We start from the raw sequence: 20821 nt of genomic DNA, 5'->3' as shown, positions 1-20821 counted from the left end.
CAATCAATCGCAAATATTCTGTTGCAATTTTACAATTGATTGATCACTTTTAACTATAGCAAATCAGACTACATTCCTTGTTTCATGGAGCAAATTAGCAATCAATCGCAAATTTGCAATTAAAAATTGCACGTACGGCATATGCTTGATTTCGGGAACGGAAATTGACTTGCGATTGATCACAAGTTTCTTGCAACGCCCCATAAGACATAAATTAGACCTTTAATTGAAAATATTATTATCTGGGAAAAAGATCGATGTAATTTCGATGGCAAAAACATGGTTGCATAAAGATATTAGAGACACGCAAAAAGGCCATTCCTGTGTATTCTCTCACTCGTAATGGACCGACGACTCAAAAGCCATGGCGGTACATCTTTATACATTTCTGATAATATCTCATTTAGGAATATTCGAGATGTCACGACAAAAACTTTTGAATCGTGCTGGGTTGAAAGAGACATAAAAGTCAGCAACCTGTTGCTGAGTTGTCTATTTACCAAAAAAAAAATCTGAATTTCTTGACGAACTTAATATAACCTTATACCAGATAGAGAGTGATGACAAGGAATATATCATTGTTGGTGACTTAAATGTAGATATATTTGATCCAAAAGATAAAGAAAAGTTAGACGATTTTTGTTATGACCACCAATTATCACAACTTGTAGAAAAACACACTGGAGTAACAGAAAATTCTAGTTCATGCATTGAGTCTTGGAAAGTGTTAAAAAATATTAAGTATAAATTCAAATTCAAATTTATTTATTTCATTTCCATCAAACAAAAACAAATTGTATACCATAATAAACATAAATATTTGTATCCGTTGCAAAAAAACAAAATAATAATACATATGTTGTGAAAAAAACACTTAGACAATTTGGGCAACACATTGTAGGTTTTAAATATGTATACTATTTTTCAATAGAAATTAAATTAAGATGGAAATGGAGGGACCCACTAAAAAGCAATGCTTGTACAATGTGGGCCCCTCAACAAATAGATAACACAACAAATAACAAAGTACAAATACAGATATATGTAATAAAATGAGAAAAAATAAATAAATGAGAGAGAAATAATACTCACAAAATAAATACGAAGTTATCAAAAAATATAGTTTGATATAGGACAAAACAACCCGTCCTCAATAATTATATCCACCCTTCCCCACCCCACCCCCCCCCCCAGAAAAAGAGAAGAAAAAAAAGGGGAGAATGCCCTGAGAAGATGGATGGGTGCTGCTGAACGTAGGTAGAACATAATTTATGCCATCGTGGACTCAAGCAAACTGGATTCAATGATGTGTATAAAAGAAGAAAAAATATATAACCTGGAAAGAATATAATGCACGAAAAATGTGATTGAAGCCGTGAACAAATTAATAACCGGTAGGAACGCAGATAAGCGGACAGGAAAGAAAGAGAAAATAGAAGAGAGGATAGACACAATAATGTATGAGGTTCAATAACGAGCACATCTGAGAAGGACTTTTTTTTTCTTTTTTTCAGTAAAAAAAAGGATAATGATTATTTTACGTTTTAATTATAGTCTTTATAGTAATAATGATGACTTGACAGAGATGAAGAATTAGACTTAATTTTGGAGTATATTATAAGATTTTGATAGAGATAATTTGAATTTAGTCTTAAAAGAGTTCAAAGATTTTGCAGTTGTTATATCATTATGAAGTGAGTTCCATAACTTTGGTCCATCATATATAAATGTGTTCTGAGCCAGCAAAGTTCTTAAAAGTGGTAAATGGAATTCACCCAATCGCATTGTTGGATAGTTATGAATGGATTGATTTTTTGGAAACATTGAATTAAATACATTTGGGAGGTTGTTGTTGTTATAGTTATACATAAACTGACCGAGATTAAACAAATATTTCATGTCACTATATTAAATTTTTGCTCGCGCTCGCATTGCGTGTTCGACTAGATACATATATCTTGCCCAATATAGGCTGATAAAATGTAGCTTAGAAAATAAAGTTTTGAAGTCAATAGGCCTATACAAAACATATTTCAGCTCGGACATCGAGCTTGCATTCTTTTGTCTGATTTACAAATTGATTTTTAAGTGCTCTGTAAAATGTCCGTTTTATGGTGTGAATATCAACATTTCCAGCTTGCGCTGTGCTTTCACATTTTGATTGGTGAGTTATGTATACCTCTGTTTTAATTCTATAACAAACTGCTTAAAATCCCCCTTTCATGAAAGTTTATCAAAAATTTTGGCTCGCGATTTGCGCTCGCATTAATTATTGTTAAAAATATATCAAACCATGAATCCTATTCATGATTACAAAAGTACATAAAATATCAAGTTTTCAGTCCTCAATGACAACAAATGTCACGCTCTCATTAGGCTTATTACATTGATAAATATAATAATAACATTTTCATGAATTCCTGCTAACTAAGGAATATCGACAAGTTTCATATCACGCTTAGGAAGAGGAATAGGAAGATAGTCATTATTTTCATATGACAAAAATCCTGACTAATAAGGCTTAGTCCGCATCATTCAATGTTATCCACATCCACTGCATAATTTCTCTATACACAGCGCTTTAAATAGTGCTTAAATTAACTCTTTTCATACCTGCATGGATGTCAAATATTTTCAGCTCGTGCTCGCATTATTGATTTTCATGATAAAAAATGAAATGTATTCACAATTCCCAGCTTCTGTCGAACTCTGGAACACGCAGTCGCATCTTTATTAAGATACGCAGCTTGACCTTTATTAAAAACGAGCTAAAATGATCCAGTTTCAGATATGAATATTAGAAAATTTTCTGTTCGCGCTTTGCACTCGCAATATAGGAAGATGCCAAATTACCCATCCTTTTTTAAGTTTACAAAACGTGAATAGAGTGTCCCGTCCTAATGTTTGAAATCTCGTGTTTTTTTTCTCCGCTAGCGCTTCGCGATCGCATCTAGAAACAAACAAAAATCCACTTTGAGTAGCCGATCAGGGAAAATATGGGTTAAAAAAAATAATCACATGGTTCTAACCGGTGTATTGCCGAAGGAAAGGGGTTCGAGATTCATCGGACTTCTAATTCCCCTTCGTGCAGAACCGTTGCATTTACTCCAGACGTGCAGACAAGGTCTTTATTTTTCAAAACAAGCTAAAAACATTAAAATTGTAGAAAAGGAAATTCATTCAAAAATATGTAATAGGTTAGTGAATGAAACTTTAACTGCATAAAAATATACTTTGTTGTTTTCCCTGATTTAGATTTTATTTTTAAGTTGTAATTTATTTCAAATACTTGATTTAAGTCTAAATCCGATTTACCGATTACAAACGATGACATCATTCTTTGATTTCCACGCAGCAGATGACCGTACGGCTGGGATTCCGAACACCACTGAACTAGCTACTATGGAATGAGTACTAGTGGTGTACTCAGCACATAGAGATGTATACTAATTATATCTCTATGACTCAGCATTGTTAGAAGAATCTTGAGGCGCACATTGACCTGCCATTTTGGAGTAACAAGTTGACCTCCAGGCTGACACTCACAGTGTGATAAAAAAAAACTTACAATTACTAAGGGGGCACTATAACTGTTTAAAGGTCAAGTCCACCCCAGAAAAATGTTGATTTGAATAAATAGAGAAAAATCAAACAAGCATATCACTGAAAATTTCATCAAAATCGGATGTAAAATAAGAAAGTTATGACATTTTAAAGTTTCGCTTTTTTTTCTTCACAAAATAGTGATATGCACATTTCAATGGCATGCAAATGAGACAGTCGATAATGTCCCTCACTCACCATTTCTTTTGTTTTTCATTGTTTGAATTATACAATATTTCATTTTTTACACATTTGACAATAAGGACCAACTTGACTGAACCATATTGTATTAAACAATGCTAATTCCACATGCTCAGGGAGGAATTAATTGTTGTTTCACTTGACAATGAGGAGAAAATTAGAATATTTTATATTTCATGAAATAAAATACAAAAAAAAATAGTGAGTGGATGACGTCATTAGTCTCCTCATTTGCATACCGATCAGGATATGCATACATGTATAACTGTCTTGTGAAATTAAGCGAAAATTTAAAATGTCATAACTTTCTTATTTTACATCCGATTTTGATGAAATTTTCAGTGTTATGCTTCTTGGATTTTTCTCTTTCTATTCATATTAATTAATTAGTTTGGGTGGACTTGTCCTTTAACACCGATGTATCCCATCGGAATGGATGTGTTGTGAGGGATTTGGGGTATAGGCCTATATACAGTCCGGGGCCTAACTTTATGTAAATGTATAAATAAATCCTATTTTGGGTTGATGTCTATCTATCTATCTATCTATCTATTTATCTGTCTATCTATCTATTTATCTATCAATGAACTTTGAATCTGAATCTATCTGATTAATCCCGTCTGAATCTAGAATCTATTCATGGACGGATAGTTTGTAGACCCCTCTAAATAATTATTGTAAATTAGCTAGGTCTGGGTCTATATATAAGCAGTTTTGCACACCCAAAAAATAAAGGTCTAGTCCACCCCAGAAAAATATTGATTTGAATCAATGGAGAAAAATCAAACAAGAATAACAATGAAAATTTGATCAAAATCTGATGTAAAATAAAAGTTATGACATTTTAAATTTTCGCCTATGCACAACTCAATGACATGCAATTAATGATGCCCATCACTCACTATTCCTTTTGTATTTTATACAGTATTTAATTTTTTAGAGATTTGACAATAAGGAACAACTTGACTGAACCATAAAATGTTGAAACAATGGTAATTCCACATGTTCAGAGAGGAATTAAACTTTGTTTCACTGCAGGACAATGGGGGGATCATCATAATGTTTCATATTTCATGTAATAAAATACAAAAGAAATAGTGATTCGATGACGCCATCAATTCCCTCTCATTTGCATACCGACCAGTGAGGATGTGCATATCCCTGTTTTGTGAAATTAAGAGAAACTTTAAAATGTCACAACTTTCTTATTTTACATCCGAGTTTGATCAAATTTTCAGTGTTAGGGCCTATGGTTGCTGGATTTTAACGTTTTGTTTCCGGTGGACGTGTCCTTTAAAAAAAGAAGTTTTACGTAGACCTAATATACCGTGAAGCTCAAAGTGGTGTAAAACTTTCAAATAAAGGAATGATGTAAAGAGATTAATTTTTATCTTTTCAAATGTAAGTTTGTTGAAGCTTAGCCTTCCATCGATGGGTCAATAGAGCGGGTACAGGTACATGGCGATGATCCCGCACGCGAATGGGACATTGGGAGTTGCAATATGGCGATTGGAATGTAGTTAATGCGTGGAAGGAAAGCACAGTGTGTGTACGACGTACAGTGTAGTTCAGTGGTGAACGTGACGTCATGTAAACACATTTCACTTTGTTTTTGGACTGATTGACCGACCCTGCACTGAAAAATCAAGATGTCTGAGAAAAATAACTGTACCAATGGGAGAGCCAAACGACCATTTCTGATAGGAGTTGCTGGAGGTACTGCTTCTGGAAAAGTAAGTAGTTTGCTGTAATTATTATCTGAATGTAAATTGTAAGTGTTTTTTTTAGCGGGAGACCGCGAGGTCGGTCGTTGTGCAATTAGGCGCGAGGCGAGGGAAACTCAATTGCAATTGTGTGTGTAGCACGTGTACAACAAGTACGTGTACTTGTTTATTTGTAACAATGCATGAACATGATGAATGTGAGTGTTACTAGAGCGGCTATATCTTTCGTAATGTGACATCTTAATTTGAAAAGAAGCACTTCGTTTTTTGCTAGCCTGGAGGCTCCCAGAGAGTAAAAATAAATGTTACTAAAAAGTCTAATGTATGCTTACTCCCGCTCTCAACGGCAACGGAGCTGAGCCTGGTGAATTGCTTCCCACATCTACACGCACCGCCCTAAAAGTAAAACCTGAAACTTTCGCCCCTGAGATTTCTACTCCTAAAAGATCTAGCCCTAAATCATTTACATGGGATACAACTTCATTTCCGACATTTCTACGATATTGATTTCATTTTTAAACAAGAATTCATTCAAAAAACGAGAAAAATGTTAAGAAAAGCATGAAAAGACGGGAAGAACTTGCCACCGTGTTTACGTCACCATCTTGATTTCATTGTCTTTCGCTTGGCGACAGCACACAAACCGCGCTTTTTTTAAAATCCGTAATCCATGTAAATTCTGATTTCAAAATTTAAATCATCTTATTTATTTCTTTAAAAAAATTGTAAATCATCTAGTTTGTACAGACTGACAACAAATTAAATCCCAAGCCTTAAAGCTTTTAGTAAATTATAATTTTAAGTTATTCTAATTCAAAACAAGAAATACAAGTAACATTCCCGTTGTCAAATGCAAATAAGCGACCACTTTCGATCCCTATATCTGCTCGTCCAGTATTCATTCTTTCAAAATCAGCGCCATTATTTGAAGCCTACTGTTAATGAGCTCTTTATAATTTTTATTCCCCTTTGAAACAAGACCAATTTTCATGAAAATGAAATTCAGTTTGGTTTTAATTGTGATACATCTATAGTTTTGTTTTCATTGTTTCCTCCCTCTAATTACTATGGATTAATCGATTGATACTGAATAGAAAATGATTTTTATACCATTTCTATTTAGCTCTAAAATGAGACCAAATTCAAATCTCTGGCCCCTTGTATACATTTACAGTGCATGTATGTATATGTGCAGTTATCAATATGGTTAATACCAAACTTCATGAAAGACTAATGGTCCCCACCAATGGAGGCTAAAAACTCCTTTTTTCACATTTATTTTTAACTTGTTTCTTTTTGTTTGGTATGTTTTTTAACCAACAACACCAATTGACTTGAACCTGTTAAAAGACAAGTCCATCCCAACAAAAAGTTGATTCGAATAAAAAGAGAAAAATCCAACAAGCATAACACTGAAAATTTCATCAAAATCGGATGTAAAATAAGAAAGTTATGACATTTTAAAGTTTCGCTTAATTTCACAAAACAGTTATATTCACATCCTTGTCGGTATGCAAATGAGGAGAATGATGACATCACTCACTATTTCTTTTGTATTTTATTATATGAAATATTCCAATTTTTTTCCTGTTGTCATGTGAAACAAAGATTAATTCCTCCCTGAACATGTGCAATTAGCATTGTTTTAATTCTATATGGTTCAATCAAGTTGGACCTTATTGTCAAATCTGTAAAAAATGAAATATTGTATAATTCAAACAATAAAAAACAAAAGAAATAGTGAGTGAGGGACATCATCGACTGTCTCTTTTGCATGTCACTGAATTGTGCATATCACTGTTTTGTGAAAAATAAGCAAAACTTTAAAATGTCATAACTTTCTTATTTTACATCCGATTTTGATGAAATTTGCAGCATAATGCTTGTTTGATTTTTCGCTATTCAAATCAATATTTTTCTGGGGTGGACTTGTCTTTTAATGCCAAGACAGATTGTCTATTGGAGGCTGGCGTACTCTCCTAAAGCTAATGTGCAAGCACGAAATTGCCAGCTTTATTTATATTTACTTCTGAAGGTGATCAGACATATGTTTGTTCGAGTGATATTTGCCATCATTTTATTACCTTGGTAGACAAACATGTCGAGGATTAGGACCCGGGGGGGGGGGCACTCGACCAAAAAAGTGGTAGGGGTGTGCCGCGGGCGAGACAAAAAACGGGGGCCTTGGAGCGGGCTCATTGTAAAAAGGAGGGTCCTCGGAACGGGCTTCGGAACTACAAATGTTTGTGAAAACGGGGATCCTTGGAACGGGTCGCCTGCGTGCGAGTGCGTATGCATCCCTATGGAACGTACTTGCAGCTAGCCCGGCGGCACGACTGACGGGCGCGCTAGCGCAGAGGCGATGGTCGGACAGCGAGCTGCGGCCGCTTTTCACCAAAATTGCGACCGGAACGGCGTAACGGAAAATATGCGAAGCCCTGGAGCGGATTTTTTTCTTCTTTTTTCTCGAGAAGAAGAAAATGCTATGCTCTGGAGCGGCTTTCTTTGTTCTTTTTCTCAATAAGACAAAAATGCTATGCCTCGGAACGGAAATTTGAGTGTAAAAATGGGGGTCCCCTCCGCGGCACATACCCACTATGCATTATATACTGAGTGCCCCCCCCGGGGATTAGGATTTTGCTTTTGGGTGGGGGTGGGCATCAGAATTATGATAGCATTGTGGTTAGGGTTTGGGGTTTGGTTTATTTTGGTTTGATGTGCAGATTTTCCATTGGAGCAATTGTAACAAGAGCAAACTTCAAGAAGTCCTATTTAAGAGCAGTTTGCTTTGACTAGAGAACTTGAGACCAGGCTACTGTACACATGATCATTGTATTAAATTTCTCTTTGTCAAACTCTTTGTTGTATTTATAGTCATCAGTATGTGAGCGTATCGTAGAAGCCCTTGGACAGCAGAAGCTGGACAGCAGGCAACGCAAGGTAACGGTCATCAGTATGGACAGTTTCTACAAGGATGTTATCACAAGCAATGCTGCTCCGGGTTCCTACAACTTTGACCATCCAGGTATGAGCTTGACCGTTTTGGGATGGGGGGGGGGGGGGGGGGGCTAGTATCATTTTGTAGTAGATCTGAGACTAGATGACTGCAGTCACAGACCCTGATTGAAACTTTATAGGTGGATCTTGAGACCAATCTAGCACATAAGCAAAAACTAAAATGACAGTATAAAAAGTAACCTTTACTATGACAAAAGGGGTCAAGGGGAGAAAGAACAAAAACTGAAAAGAAATGAGAGAAAAGAACTTGATGAAAGGACAGAAAAAGAACGAGTAAAGTGGTAAGGAGAAGAAAGACATCATACTGTACTTGATAGAATAGGACTTTAAAGCAAAGAATAGAAATTTAAAAGGAAAAGAAAAGAAATACATATAGATAAGAAAAGAGAAGAATTATTATGGTCCCCACAAAAAACTAATAAAACCAATTGGAGGCCAAAAGAAAAATAATCTGTCGTGAAATGAGAAAATTTTGATTTTAAAGAATTATTATATTTGCTATAAGTATAGAAGAAATGATATTAAAACCGAGCATTCCATAGAAGTTAGGTCTGACATTCTAGTTTAGACTAAGTTAAATCTAGGTTTATTATCAGAAAACCACCCCTGGGGCCCATAACACAAATCTTTGCAATGATCATAGAACATTTTTCTGCGATTGATTGCATTGAATACAATGTACAATCAATTGTAAAAATCAAGCTATGATTAATTGCTAACCTATGTGTTACGGGACCCTGGATGGTGCTTCATTAAGCTGTTCTTAAATTTAACTTTACACACGACTGGAACATGTTCTTAAGTCAGCAACATAGTGATTATGTAGCACAAGAAATGGTCACAAGTCATCTGTAAAGTCAACTTAAGACCAGCTTCATGAAAAGGCCTCCTGGGCCCCTTAATACAAAGCTTAGCGATGAATAGCAAATATGAAAAAGCACTTCTGATTAGTTCCTGGTCAGTATTTTAAACCAAATACATGTATAACAGTGATAGTGATTGGTCAGTTCATTAAGCGAATGATGACTGATCTTTGTGTTACTGAGCCCAGTTGCGAGTCCTTTATGGGGTCCGTTTCATAAAGGACTTGCAACTGTTGTAACTTTGCCATAATGGCAACTACCATGGTAACAGGGCTCAGCAGCCAATCAGAGTCAAGGTTACCATGGTAGTTGCCATAATGACAATGTTACAACAGTTGCAAGTCCTTTATGAAACGGACCCCAGGTCTTTACAGACCGACAACCCTTCTTCCAGAGAGTGAGTCAGAAAAAATGTCTCATCATTTGAAGTTGTCTTGTCTGAAGTATGAATATTGAATCATTGATTTATTGAAATGTCCTGGTAGAGTTACCTCCCTGCATGTTTGGTAACCATCTTCATATGGATCTTTTCCTGCATGAATGACTACGAGACATTCTCAAGAAGGTCATAGAATCTCAGTTGCGCCAAGTTGCTGGATGGAGAATCAAAGTGTGAAAAGTAATTGTGTGCATGCAGAAAGACACCTACCCATCATTCATTTGACACACACTCTCACACACATCACATCACCTCTCTCACACAGACACATTCACCCACACACACCCTTTCTAAAAACTTCATAAAGCAGTGATTACATTTCCTAATTTCACCTTATCTCATTTCAAATGTCTTTCGTTGATCACAGTGGCCAACTGTCCCATTGGTTAACTTCATGCTTGAAGTGGTTGCGGTTGCTTATGTTGAGCCCTTCACAAGTTTGTTTTTATGCGGGTGTTGGAGAGGTGGTGTGTTTTGTGGGTGTATGTGAGTGTGAGAGGGGAGTGTGTGTATTTCTGTGTTTGGAATGATGTGTAGGTGTCTTTCTGCTAGTACATACAACATTTTCACACTTTGTTTCATTCTTCACCCTGCAGCTTGGCGCAACTGAGTTTTTTACGACCTTCTGGAGATTGTCTCGTAGTCAGTCATGCATGCAAAGATCAGTATGAAAGTGATACCAAAATATGCTGGGTGAATAACTCTATCAGGACATATCAATAAAGCAATGATTAAATGTTCATATTTCGGACAAGACAATTTCAAACTGACGGGACATTTTTTTCTGACTCTGTATACAGGTGGTCGCACTAGCAGGTTTAACCGTGGGTATTTCTTTATTTTGATTTGACAGATGCTGTGGATGAAAAGATGATGAAAAATACTTTATCAGAACTCCGAGCCGGTCAGCCCGTCGGAGTGCCTGTTTACGACAAAGTCAAAAATTCAAGGTGATCATATAACCCTTCAGTATCATTATTGTATATCAGGGCACCCTCATTTTCATTTCTGCAAAGTTTCTTTAAAGGGAAATCCAGCTATGATAATAAAGTGATTTGTGTGAAAGGAGTAAAGTACATGTAAGGGGGAGGGAAGAGAATTATGAAAATTTGAATGTGGCTATTGATATTTCATTGTTTCATCACTTCTTACCTGGAGGGTGTTTCATAAAGCTGTTTGTAAGTTAAGAGCGAATTAAAGAGCGACAGGTAATCCTTTTTTGTGGTATTAAAATGATATGCGTATAATATTCATTGATGGTAGTTTAGTGCGTAAGAAAGGTTCACCAATCCTTCTTAAAGCCGCTCTTAACTTACGAACAGCTTTATGAAACACCCCCCCCCCCCCCAGGTTGGACAAGAAATGCAGATAAAACAAATGATGCACATTAATAGTCCAGCATTAGTAAAGTATATAACAGGTAATTTGAAAAAGGCCTTGTTACATAAAGGTTAGCGATTGGTTGAGGGGCTTGTTTCTATATGATTAATTGCATTGATTATTGTGTATGATCAATCATAAAGATCATCCCCACAATCAATCGCTAAGCTTTATGTTCTAGAACCTAGGAGGACACACTCTGCTTCACCTTGTGTGTATCGGACTGCTCCAGGCAGATAACCCATACTAATGCTCTTGGTAATGTGCATTATTTATGTAATATTGACTGACTTTCAAACAACCCCAATACAGTACACTGCATGAGTCGACCTTCTATATCAAAGTCAAATGATCTAAATCTAGATTATTACTGTAAGTCTCACAGATTTCTTTGGGCCCAAGATATTCGACCTAGGAAAGACATATATGTCTTTTTGTTTTTTCACCACCCAGAACGGCTATCAACCAGATATATCCAACAGACGTAGTTCTTATCGAGGGTATCCTGGTTTTCTACTTCAAAGAGATCTTAGATATGTTTGACATGAAACTCTTTGTCGACACAGATGCAGATACGAGGTTGTCAAGAAGAGGTTAGTTGTTTTTTCTTCTATTTTTGCAAATTTTAATTCACCATAGAAATAGAATGTACTAGAAATTGTGCATTATGTTCCAATTTTACATTACAGGCAATTTGGGGTTTCACCGGGCCACACTACCTTCACAAGGAACTCCCATCTATGATTTTGATCAATGCATAAAAGATGTTGTGATCAAACTGCTTTGGATATCAATCAGGAAGTTAAATTTTGTGGATATATTCACAATTGTTATGCCTTTATCCAAGCTGCAGGCTATGTTTTTATGTGTTTCATCATTTTGGAATTTGTTCTGTTGTATTTTAGGGAAATTGATTATTTATAACATTTGCATTTTGGGAACCTCTTCATGAAAATTGTCAACACTGACAAGTTGTGAAAGATATGATAGTAATATGCACCTTGGGAGCATTTCATGAAATGACTGGTCAGATTTTCATCTGATAAAGTCTGGTTTGTCCTCCAAACAGTAACATTAGACATCCTTGATACTCGGATACATGTAATATGATAATCAAAGAAAGTTGTCAGAACTGATAACCTTGACGGAGGACAAATGTTGAAGAAATGCCTCCTTGTACTCTACTTTTTGTTTTGCAGACAAGCTATTGATTTACCTTTCTTCATGTCTCCCCCTTACCCCACTCCTCCCCCTCCCTTTCTTCCTCACCCTACCCCTCCCTCTTCGCCCCACCCACACCCCTACAGTCATGCGAGATGTGAAGGAAAGGGGCAGGGACCTTGACAAGGTGCTTGTGCAATACGTCAAATTTGTGAAACCTGCCTTCGAAGAGTTTTGTCTTCCAACCAAGAAATATGCCGATGTAATCATTCCCAGAGGTGCCGAAAATACAGGCAAGTCTTCTCTTGTGTGGTTCTTCACTGAGGCATTTTGAATATGTCCTTGCCATATCAAATGTAATATATTTGATACAGTATTTACAAGACCTTGGCCATGATTACTGAATAATTGATGGATATAAAATTGATGTATAGCCAACTTTTGTGGAGTGTTATGGTGTTCATATTTTACATGTACCTATTTGATTTTTACAAAGTAAATAAATTGAATTATAATTGGAAAACTTTTTTTATTTTTCCTGTCATATATCTTGAACAGTTGCCATCAATTTGATCGTCCATCACATTCGAGACATTCTCAATGGAGGCATCAAAACAGAATACCAGAATGGCAAAGCCAAGCTCATTGATGGCCTTTCGACCCCCATGCACAATGCTACGCTGATACCAGCTGTTCCGGTTGGAAGGAAAGTGTCAGAATCAGGAGGACGCCCTCACTAGTCCAAAGGCACCAATCCCATGCATACTTCACTGATACGTGTGCATGATTATCATCAGGGACATTTCTTATCCATAGAAATGAGGCAGTTTTGAGAAAGATATATCAAGCGATGAATTTCACGGTAGTCGAGAATCTTTGATGTTACCCATAATGCCAGGTTGTCGCTGAAGAGGTGCCATCATTTCTTATACATGAATATTTGTGTGTGAGTGTGTGTGTTTGATATGAATGCATGTGAATTGTTAAAGATTGGCAGAAAAGTCAAAGAAATGCATGATTGATTTTGTGACGGCTGGTTATGTGTGTGTGCATTATTTCATTTGCCAATCTAAAAAGGAGATTAATTTTCTACTGGTGTATTGTAACAAGCAGGGGAAAGTAGTTTTTCACTCACGTTTCCCTTGGAGAGTTCAGAACTCCTCTTCTTTTTGGCCTCTGTTATTCATAGTCAGTATGAGAATTCAGGGCCATTTGATGAGGTTTCGCAGGCTGAATTTTACAGCAGTTAAAAGTTCTCATGTTGTTCATGGGATACATGTTCCTTTTGAATTATCATATTGTAAAAAAAAAATAGAGAAAGATAGAGGGGAGAGAATTTTATTGAAACAGACGGTGCTCGTATATGTCAATTAAATGTATTCACTGTGTCTCACTCACACAGCATTCTAATTTCCTTACCTCGATTTGATAGAAATCTTTGGTTTTAAAGGAAACAGATTGTTTGGCTTTTTTATGAATATAATTTTTTGCTTGTACGTCGTTGTTAAATGTGTTTCGTTGCAATCATAGCTGGTTGGTTTAATGATGTTGGATGTTGCCTACTATATCATCATGCCACGTATCATCCCTTGTGAATAATTGAACAATGTGTACATACATTGTAAAACAATATTCAAAAGACGATGGTGGGTCACAGTTGTACGCTCATAGGTGTTCACCACACTGAATGAATGGAGAAGGCACGACTGGTAGAGTCCCTTTAAGGGGAAAAAAAGAAAAGCAGTATTTGTACGCAGGTGATTTGTGGGAATTGTATTCAAAGGAAACCAATTTTTTTAGTCTTTAATGCTTTTCTCACAAGCTACATTTTTCTTAACCCTAATCTATAGGCTGGGCTAAGTGACAAGTTGGCCCCACCTATAGTACAGGGTGAAACTTAGCTCACTTTCTTTTCTCACAGCATTTTAATATGCAAAGTGGGTTAACCCCCACCTATGGTACTTGATTATTTGGCCCTGTGAAATTGCAGGTTTAGCAGTTGCAGTGTTGAGCATGAAAGTCTGGGGTGAAGACTCGCTAGTGGGAATAAAAACCCAGCCAAGCCACAGACGGTGCTCAATGTGTGCCCTTGGAGGCAACGGAGCCAGTGCTATTGTCCATTAGAGAGTAGCACTCGTGAATGGCTACCTCTAGTCCGGGATTACTGAATTTTTTGGGAGAAAAGCAAGCATTTTCTCATCTTGGGTTGGGCAGAAAATTTGACCTGTGAGAAAAGGAAGTACGGGGTTAAGAAAACGTGAGAAAAGTCTCTTAATTGACAGGTGGTTGCTGAAACAAAGTATATTGAATATTTTGCATGGATTGCATCAAAATGAAGGGGGAAATTCAGGTTTCACAAAGAAGTTGAGTTGATACTTTAAGGCCCTTTTCCTTTTTGATGTAGATAAAAAACAATTATGTGGAGTTTATTACTTTGCTTCACCAATTTGCAAAAAGTCAAGGCAATCCAATAATGAAATAGATCAACGCTTCTTAATTTTACAACTCGGGCAGCTAGTGCCATGTTAGTTATTTGTTTTTAATAGCATGCATATTAGTGTAATGATACATATGCATTCTTTACATTAGTTTAATGGCTCATGAGTTCACAAAAAAATTCTCGTAATCAGCCAGTTGTTGATCGCAGAACATGCATGTACTTAAAATTGTTATGTTATAAATTACTATAATTGTGTTGGCAGTTCAAAAGACATGCCTGTATTAGATTTGTAAGATCCAAAGTTTTCATTTGAAATGTATGTGAATCAAAATGTATTAATATTTCTTTTTGATTGTCTATTTGATATACTATTATGCAGGCCTGCCAACTACTGTTTTCTTCCAGGAGTTATCCCTTTTTTAAGATTGTTTATTCATAAAAAAAAGGGGAGCACTCTGTTTTTGAAAAATAAATCAGCCCATATACAGTATTTGTGTGGTGGGGTATGGATGTATAAGTAATATAGTTTTTCCTCCACTTGTAATTTCATATGAGAATGCTAAACATGTCTTAATTAAAAAAGTGAGGGAGACACACCTGAAATTGTGGAGAAAAATTTGCACCACCCGATTAGGCCTATTTTTTTCTCATTTTCAAATTTTGGCAGGCCTGTATTATGGAACATATTGATGTGAACTGAAATAATTGTGAAACAGAAGGGTATCATGATGAATATTTTCTTAAGTTTAGTTTGATACTATTATGTTATTTTACTTGGATCGACATATTCAAGACAGATAATTTGACAATATATTTCGTCAATTTCAGATCAATATTTATCTTGCTTCTAGCAATGGACATTGCATAATGTGTAGATAAATTTTATTTTCTCTCTTTTTTTCATAGTTATAGTTTAGAAAATGGTCGTGGCTGAATCTCCTAGCAAACGAGCATGAAAAGGAGGCAAGAAGGTCGTGATGAGGGAATATTACTGTCTTCTGTCACATATAATTATGTTGTGAGAGAATGAAATGGTTTTTTATTGTTTCCCATTCACTTGACTTTTTCTTTACATCATTATTATGGCACATCGAGGTGGACTTTACATATTGCATTGCCAAGTTTTTTTTTTTTAAGTTGCATCATTCTCAGACTCTCAGTAGTCCAATAAAAGGCATTAACTTTGTATTTAAATGTATTCTGTTATCAAGTTGGATATAAATTTCTTTAAAAAAACAATTATTCTTTTTTATTTGCACTGTTATATTAAAGGAGAATGAAACTCTTGGAGCAAGTTAGCTTTTGTGAAAGCAGAAAAATCAAAGAATAAGATCAACAAAACTTTGAGTAAAATAGGACTAGCAATAAAAGAGTTATGAGCATTTGAATGTCGAGATCACTAATGCTATGGAGATCCTCCCATCGGCAATGCGACCAAGATCTGTGATGTCACACACGTACAACTCTCCCATTTGGACACTGAAAATATACCCCAAAACATATCTTTTTGCTCATTCTAATCATATGACAAACGATTCATCAATGATATAATGTTGTGAAACCTCTGTACTTGTCATCTCATAAAGAGAACACCTCACCTTGTGATAGACTCTATAAAAGTGAGAATATACGTGAAATAAGTACTAAAGTAATGAGGGAGTTGTACGTGTGTGATATCACAGATCTTGGTCGCATTGCCGATGGGAGGATCTACATGGCACTAGTGATCTCAATATTTAAATGCTCATAACTTTCTTATTATTCATTGAATCTTCCTCAAACTTTCAACAATATGTTTCTTTGATTTTTCTCTTTGATATGGATTCAGCTGGTTTCAAGGGTTTCATTCTCCTTTAAGGATACAATTAGGCTTTATTTCGAGTTTTAATTGAACAGGGTAGCTTTGTGAGACTGAGTTAAAACTTGGTATGGTCCCCACACATTAAAAAATACATAGACAGTGACAAAATACCAATAATAAACATGATTATAGATACAAATAAAACTTGATAAAAGCACATACTAGTAAAGAATATGATTTACAAGTTTCAACTATGTATACCATCATAGAATAGATAGCATTGATAAATAGATAGTATTGATGAGGTACAGTTACAGTGTATACACGTAGGACATCATTTCCTTTTTTTTCAGTTGAGTTTATAGAGTAGGAATGTTAACACGTCTACTTTCTTCGGGTATGACACAGTATTAGTAAAATAATGAGGCTTGATAAGTTTTTTTTTCTTATTCACGGCATACACATCAAGATATTAAGCACTCCTGGACGGTGCTCTAATTTTATTTTATTCATTTTTTTTTTTCAATTTTCTTTATGAGATTTAAAAACAGTTAAATTAAACCTTTACATCATGTTTCCTTATTAATCTCATCAATATTTTTCAATTGCATGCCCAGCTTGTGGAAAATAATTTACATGTATAATGTTCCAAACTTGCTCAAGTCTATGTGCATGTATACCAACAGTGCCATCAATTTGTACTCATGCAATGTGTGCATCCATAGTTTGATGAGGTATTTATTTATTTTTTTATGATTTGTTTTCTCAGTTAGAACAAATTTTCTGAATGCAGAATCTACCAGTGATAAAAGAAAGTATTCTGTTGACATTTATGTTTAAAGCTGTAATCCCTGTAGGGTCTGGGTACTATTTACTATGGTTATTTCTCATCAGTCTTCAAGTTTACATATATCAAATTATTATTTATGCATGGAGATATACCTGACTCATTTTGTAATTCTCCAACTAATTGGAGGTACACTTTGTCTGACAAGAGTTACATGTATGGCATCTGCACACCAAATGTGGTTTGGCCTAATTCCGGTATTTTGTTCCAAAAATAAAGTTGATTTCAATTGATAATGAATTTGTAAGAGACTCAATATATTCAAAATTCTGATAAGGTAAAATGATATTGAACCTTTTTGTGATTGATTTGATATGGTTTGGTAGATGTGTTACCTTGATTGTGTTTGGTTTACATGTCCCTTTCACAGTGTTTGAAAAGGAATATGTCTATTATCATTACCAACACCATACTTTAAGTCTAAAATTGTTTGATATGGTGATGTTTAGAAAGAATATCTCGATGAGTATTGAGTAACCAATCGTTTGAGTGATAAGTTGTTAAAAGGTGATATTAAAAAACAGATTTCCAATGGACATTTTATACATGTACCAGAATTTAGTTTTAGGATGAGTTGTTTTGATTTATTTATTGACTGCTAGCTGGATCAGCATATTAGCTTTTTTTTCTATGATGTGCTTTGTAAATTTTTGTCTTTGAATATTCAGTTTCAACTGTAATGATCTAAGTTTAATGTGTTCAAAACGTAACCCTGAATTATGGGAGTAATATTTGATATAACATTCTGCATTGTTCTTTCTAAGTGATAATTAAAGTGATGTCATATTGATTGACATCAAATGTGTTCGCATTAAGCACTCTGAAATTCAGAGTCAAACATCCCATTTACAATTAAACTATTGCATTGAATGTCTTTGTGAAGTTATGAGCATTGGAATATTGAGTTTTTCACAACCTCACTCTAAATACCAGAGTATTGAGGGGATTCTCTTATTTTCTTTAAATTGAACCAAATAAAGATGTGAATGTGATGATGTTGGAGCCTGGATATACCCCAGACTCCTTGTGGTACTACGCTGGAACAGGGACGTGCACTTATTAAACTCTCAGGAAAAATGCTTTGTAATGGAATCTAGCGACAGGCAGAGTGTGGCTTATATCCATGAAAATAAACTGTAGTAGAAGTATGTCTGAACAATAATTTTTATAGGTGATAAAACAGCAAATTGTATGTAGGATTCGAAATAGTTCTAGGTGCCCGGTGGTACATGTATACATATGAAATGGTTATAGGTGCTCAATTGTATGTAGTGTGTATACATTTGAAATAGTTGTCGTTTCCCTGACAGTGGTTGCTGTCAGTGACTTATTTACATGCTTGAATCAATTGGGTATTTTCTGGGAAGAAAAACTTCCACACTGGAATGGACCGAGCCCCCATTTGAATTTCTTGCTCTATTGAAACAGGTGCATGGTTTGATTTTGAAACAAACGAGCAGTACCATTTTTTTAGTGATGTCACAATGATAAACATTTTTGTGGATATGTCACCCAGAAGTCTAAACCACAATGGCCTAGTTTCTCAAAGATTTTGAATTGATGAGACGGGCAAACTTCGTTCCATTTATTTTTCACATTAATATTGATTACAAGGGCCTGTCTGCTTGGAATCAACGCCAATTGGAGAAGTTCAACTAGTTTAATGGTCATCTTGAATACAAACCTTACTCTATAGCATTCATAGAAACGGACGATTCCAATTTCTTCAAAATTGCTCAGACAGGCATACAGTCCGAAGGCTTCATATCGATAGTTAAGTCATCTTAAATTCAAACTATACCCGTACTCTAAATGCCTCATACTCTAGTTGTTTAAGCATGCAGTCCAAAATGTTTCATTTGAATCGTTTAGTCACCTAAAATCCAAACTACTCTCATAGAAATAGACGATTCCAATTGTTTCAAAGTTGTTTAGGCGTGCATAAGTCTATCTGAAAGGCTTTCATATTTTCCCCTCGTACACCTTGATAATCACATTCTGGATAACATACAGATTTTTTGTACATGGATTTGTAAAATAATTGGTGATGTAATTGTGTTGTATATAATATCTAGAGTATAGAATCTTGTACAAAAGTATGGTAGATATTGGTAGCCAGTTCAAACTAGCGCATGCTTGTGTATTAGATTTGATTATGAAAATGATAGGAGCATATAGACTTGATATGCCTCTTATTCTTTCTCTTTTTTTTTGGAAAATAAAATTTTGAAAGTAGCTAATCTTTGATGTATATATGTACTGAAGATTGTACAGGTTTACAGTATTAATATGCGTTTGTGAGGCCATGCGCATTATAAAGCATCATTTTTATCTCGACAACTTCCAAAATGTCAAATTTTCATTTTGTCCATGGTAACACAAAGCCTTATGCGATAAATTGCAATGCTTTTCAGAAATGTGTATTCCTGACGTTTTTTATTTGGAATTTATTTTGAGACATTCATCATTGTGGCTTTTTAGTCTCTTTACCTTTATTTCCTATATCATTTTATTCTTTCTTTACCTAGTTATTATAAGAACATCAAGGGAAATATTTCCATAATTTCCCTTGAAACGGTATTGATACAATCAGTCAAAAATCTAAGTGAAGACCTTAAGATTTTTTTTTATAAATTCAATTTGTTTTATGCAGCTCCTTATTCAAGTAGAAGTATTACTTAAATTTTGTTGTAGACTTTTCCACTCATGAACATTGAATTACAATGTATTTTTAATCCAGTCAAATACTACTTGGACATTTATTTAATGAAAATGTCATTTCATTATTTTCTAAATTGTATTTGATATTAAGAGAACATTGCATCTATTTATTTTCACCCTTTCCAATTTGACTTTTTTATTCCTCTCTTTAATTTTGTCATTTTATTCCTCTCAGATTTCTGTCATATTTCTCCATTATAGTTCAGACATCTTTATTTATTCCTAATCTTGCTTTTCTTTTCTGTCTCTGTGATCCCATGCCTGTGTTATTTACTCAGATTCAGATTTGTAATTTTCTGATTGCTTGATATAAAATCATGTATTAAAAACTAAAACAAAATGTTTATAATCCAGTTTAAAATTGTTTTGTTTACTGTAATAAATGCCTTTGAAAGGCCAAATTGAAATTTTGTGTAATACCGATTGTGTTTACAAGTCATTCGTTATAAAGCATATGTAAAACATTTTTACATTTGTAAGGGGTCAATCGATGGGAATGTATGTATGAAGTGTAAAAGCTAATATTTAAAGCAAATATAAACTAGCACTTATATAGCTCCACCTCTAATCCTCAACTACTCAATCTAGCCAGTTTCCTTACCCATATTGCAACATTCTTTTTT

The 20821-nt window shown here is 35.0% G+C and overlaps 1 protein-coding gene across 1 annotated transcript; it reads left to right on the top strand.

The window, feature by feature from the left end:
- The first annotated feature begins 5288 nt into the window (after window positions 1–5288).
- On the top strand, window positions 5289–14706 carry LOC129278044 (uridine-cytidine kinase 2-like). Its single transcript, XM_054914247.2, has 6 exons — window positions 5289–5537; window positions 8403–8553; window positions 10702–10798; window positions 11682–11821; window positions 12536–12682; window positions 12948–14706. Exons 1-6 carry the CDS (start codon window positions 5454–5456, stop codon window positions 13127–13129), a joined length of 801 nt encoding a protein of 266 aa, XP_054770222.1. The 5' UTR covers window positions 5289–5453; the 3' UTR covers window positions 13130–14706.
- Window positions 14707–20821: the final 6115 nt, after the last annotated feature.

This window comes from Lytechinus pictus, chromosome 15 (assembly GCF_037042905.1).
Source record: "Lytechinus pictus isolate F3 Inbred chromosome 15, Lp3.0, whole genome shotgun sequence".
NCBI lineage: Eukaryota > Metazoa > Echinodermata > Echinoidea > Temnopleuroida > Toxopneustidae > Lytechinus > Lytechinus pictus.
This window is presented reverse-complemented; position numbering and strand designations above follow the sequence as displayed.